Source organism: Fukomys damarensis, unplaced genomic scaffold, assembly GCF_012274545.1.
Source record: "Fukomys damarensis isolate Sample0158 unplaced genomic scaffold, DMR_v1.0_HiC HiC_scaffold_16, whole genome shotgun sequence".
In the NCBI taxonomy this organism is placed as follows: domain Eukaryota; kingdom Metazoa; phylum Chordata; class Mammalia; order Rodentia; family Bathyergidae; genus Fukomys; species Fukomys damarensis.
Genome location: NW_022900928.1, coordinates 67,951,382 through 67,955,439, shown reverse-complemented (window position 1 = coordinate 67,955,439; position 4,058 = coordinate 67,951,382). Strand labels below are relative to the sequence as shown.

Here is a 4,058-nt window from a genome sequence, read left to right as displayed (position 1 = left end):
TTTTTTCCTTAAGTTCATGTGCCAAGCCACTCTTTTCTATTAGGCTTTTGCTGAAATCAGCATTTCCTAGCATCCTATTTTGCCCACAATTTTGCCTGAAAGAAGCTCACCAGCATTTTAGGGACACTAATCATAGAAATAGAGGTGGAGATGCTATATCTACTGAATTATTTAAATGCCCACCAAAATTGTTTAAATGATAGGCGTCTTAAAATGATCACTGTTAATGTAACTTTCAAGTTGCTTTTCCTTGTGCAGTAATGACTATGTGGTTCCAGCCACTCTCTCGTGCCTTGTTTCTGTAGCCACTGACATCCATTTTCAAGGTCACTCATTAGATTAGTATCACCAGTGACCAGTGAAATGGCATTTGCTGCTAATCATTGGTCTTGATTCAATAGCACCATTTACTTGCTTACCAACTGAGCTAACCAATCACCACTGTTCTAAATAACATGGTAAAAATAAATAATGAATAAATAAGCAAAACTTCATTTTTTCATAAAAGCATTAGAGACATTCATTAACAGAATTTCCCATATCTCTATGAAACACACAACAGAATATTTCATTCATTCACAACAGGTTTAGAAGACATTAAATAAGTAAACTGACCAAATGATCTGGCAACTGAACAGCAAAATTAATTTAAAAAATCCAGGAATTCTTAACTCCTAACCTGTATTCTAAGCCTGTATTCTTGCTTCTATGTGAGATTAGAGACCATCACACAAATAAATTTTTTTTTCTTCCAAGACTGGCCTTGTCATAGTAGTTTGTCTTTAAGGATATGCACCTGTTTTACAGAAAGGATTAAAAAGTAGTAAGAGTACTGAAAGGGGATATATCTGAAATTTTTAAAAAAGAATTTTAAAAAATTAGCCCTATCACCCTGAGACCAGTACCATACTAAAGTCTTTGGTTCTAGTTTGCAATATGTACAGCCAAGCTGTAACCTGAACTCCCATCTCAAGCACAGTGGAATCCACATGGTAAATCCCTATGGAATTTAGTCATAGCCTCTCATGCCTAGAAGATTAATGAACAAAAGCCCTGAGAACTGGCATAGTTTTCCTGGTAGGGCAGAACCCGTACAACAGTACTTGGTAAGTCTACCCACACTTCATTCATCCTGCACCCAAAGCCCTAGCTGTATGATTTTTGTGCAGAAGAGTTAATGCAGCAGACCTTAACTGCTATCCTTGGAAAGGACTGCTTGCAAGGCTGGCCAATGGCCGGCATCTGAGAACTTAGATTTCTGAAGGGTGGGAAGGACTCCCAGCATTAAATGATACAACTGGCAACTGCACCTAAACTGTCTGGTCAAACAATACGGCTTAAACTGAGTGCCTGATTTCCTGCTGGGAGCTTGAATTTTGCTATGTGCCAGGCAGAGTCTGCCAGTATAACCTGTCCCCAACACAGACCTTGGATATCAAGTCCTTAATGACTTTCCCTGGTAGGCAAACTTTTACCCATTGTCAGAAGTCACTGATAAAGAAATGAAGCACATCTTGTGGGATCCAAATGAGAGAGGACTCTAGAAGCTTGTGCTTGGTTTCAATGGTACCTTGACCCCAGTACTTTTTCCCTTTGCTGATTTTCCTTTGTGTTTTTCACTATCGTAAATCAAAACTGTAAGCCTATATGCTGTGTTCTGTAAATGTTCCTAGAGAACCATGGAACCGGGGGGGGGGTGGTCTCAGGGACCTGTGACACAGTAGATATTAAACATTTTTTTTTCTAAAGCAGATCCAACTTCCTGATGCAATGCTCAGAATGTCAAAGGCATGTTCTTCCACAAACTCCCTCACTTAACAGATCATGCAGTAAAGTTGCACCAATTGCTACATGGAAAGCAAGAATAAGTATATATTGAAGGAGTTACTTCTCAAAGGAACAAGAAACAGCACTTATCGTTTCCTTTCAAAGCTGTCTGCATATCAAATCTTCCTAGGACAAGAGGACCTAGGGTTATCACACACAAAAAGGAATGCCAGCTGTTCTCACCTCACAACTCTGACCTCTCCCACCCACCATTGACAATTCTCACTTTCAATAACTGTCACTATGGAATCTAGTGTTTTAATACTGTATGCTTGGATTGAAGACTAACCAAAGTGACCAATAATTTTAGCCCTTTCTGGAAATCTAAGTTTTTTCTAAACATGATTCTGTTAACAGTCTTATTTCCGACCCAGTTCCTATAGCTGTCTTCACTGGTTCTGCTACCTGCAGCAAGCCTTGGCTAGTGTATCTTGAGATGTCCATTATGCTTCAGCTGCCGTTCCTCACTTCGTCTGCTTCTCCAGGCATGGTACTTCTTGATGCTTTTCTTCCAAGCAAAGCGCCAGATGCTAAACATGAAACACCAAGACACAGCATACATCACTACTCCTCCGACCTTCACAAACCACTTGGGGGTGGGTGAGACCATTTCACAGAAAAGGAGGCGAGCTCCTATACCAATCCTCACTCCAGTGAACAGAGCCACAAAGAGGAAGTCCACCACATCTCCAGCGAAACTGTGATAGTGCCCTGTTTCACGGAGAAACCAGCGCATCTGCAGCAAGGGGTTGGTGATCTCACTTCCAAAGAGGACTGCATTGACCTCCGTGCCTGACTCCCCAAGCGCTAGGGCCATGATGATGCCCAAGATGCTCAGTGTGTGGTGAGCCAACATCAAGGGACCCTCAGACCGGAAGTAGATGCACCAACCCAAGTCAAAGATGAAGTAGCCCAGGGTAAGACACAGAACATGAACTTGGAGAGTTGTGTTGGGTGAGCCTGAAACAAAACAAGACAGAACCAAATTGAGTGACTAGGAAGTGTGCCATCTTGCACAGAGATCCTATGTTGTTGTCTTTCCAATCTTGCTGAATTACTGGAGACAAAAGCAATGGCAGGCACAAGCTTTGTAACAGTAACCAAAAAACACTAAAATCTAACACCTCAGTCTTTGTCACACTAAATGATGTTCTAAGCCCAGGAAATGCTATTCTGATTAATCAGACCTCAATAAGGGACTTCAGTACATGCAACAATTTCAGTGCATTCTCTATGGAATTGTATAAAATAGAGTTATTTTGTTCTTTGGATTAAAATCCTAAGCCTTTTTTTTTTTTTAATGGCTTAAGGTCTGTTTCCAGACTCTTGAGTCATTCTGTTATCTGTCCTAAATGTCAGATTAATTTTGTAGTATAATGGACTAGTTATTGGACATTGGCAGCTCTAACCCCTCCTGAAAGTAGACTCCAGAGAGTACCCCAAAAGATAGGGTGTTCCCATGTCCAAGAACACAGGGTACAAGGACCTGACATATTTGAAACTATTAATAATCTTCACATAAAACAAAAAGTTTAAAAACTGCTTTCACCTCAGTTCGTGGGGAAAACTCAGAAACTCAAAATGAGAATCTTAGAAAAAATTTTAAAGAATCTAAGAAACTTTACTAAAAAAAATCATATTCCAGATGAGTCATGTGCTGAATTGTGTCCTTCCAAAATTCATGTTGAAGCTCTTTAGAATGTGAGTTTTGCAGACAGGAACTTCAGAAGGCAATTAAGTTAAAATAGGGTCACTAGGGTGGGCCCAATTCCAGTGTGACTGGCATCCTTGTAAGAAAAAGAGATCAGGACACACACAAGGGGCAAGCATGTAACCACACAGTAGGAGGGAGCCATCTGCAAGCCCAAGGAGAGGAACCTCAGAGAAGACCAACCCTAACACCTTGATTTTGGGCTTCCAGCCTCTAGAACTATGAGTGGGATATGTCTGTTTTTAAGCCTCTCAGTCTGTGACATTTTGTTATGGCAGCCCCAGGCAACAATGCAATGGTAAACAATTTTTGTATACCAAGGAAATAACATTTGTACATCTAGCGACATAAAAATTAATGCAGATGCCCCAAACAATGATGGCAAGTTATTATGTAACAGTTAGAAAGGATGAGGGATTTAGCTCAGTGGTGCCATGGCCTGCCTCCAAATTGCAAGGTCCTGAATTTGATCCCCAGTACCAAAAAAAAAAAAAAAAAAAAAAAAAAAAAAAAAAAAAAA

At 40.3% G+C, this 4,058-nt stretch overlaps 1 protein-coding gene across 2 annotated transcripts in view; it reads right to left on the bottom strand.

Moving 5' to 3' along the window:
- Positions 1-4,058, bottom strand: part of Tlcd5 (TLC domain containing 5) — a 6,974-nt gene continuing 2,916 nt past the window's right edge. For both annotated transcript variants that reach the window (XM_010629244.2, XM_010629245.1), the window contains one exon: positions 1-2,787. In XM_010629244.2, coding sequence (XP_010627546.2) covers positions 2,249-2,787 — 539 coding nt within the window. In that variant the 3' untranslated portion in view covers positions 1-2,248. The remainder of the gene's footprint in view (positions 2,788-4,058) is intronic.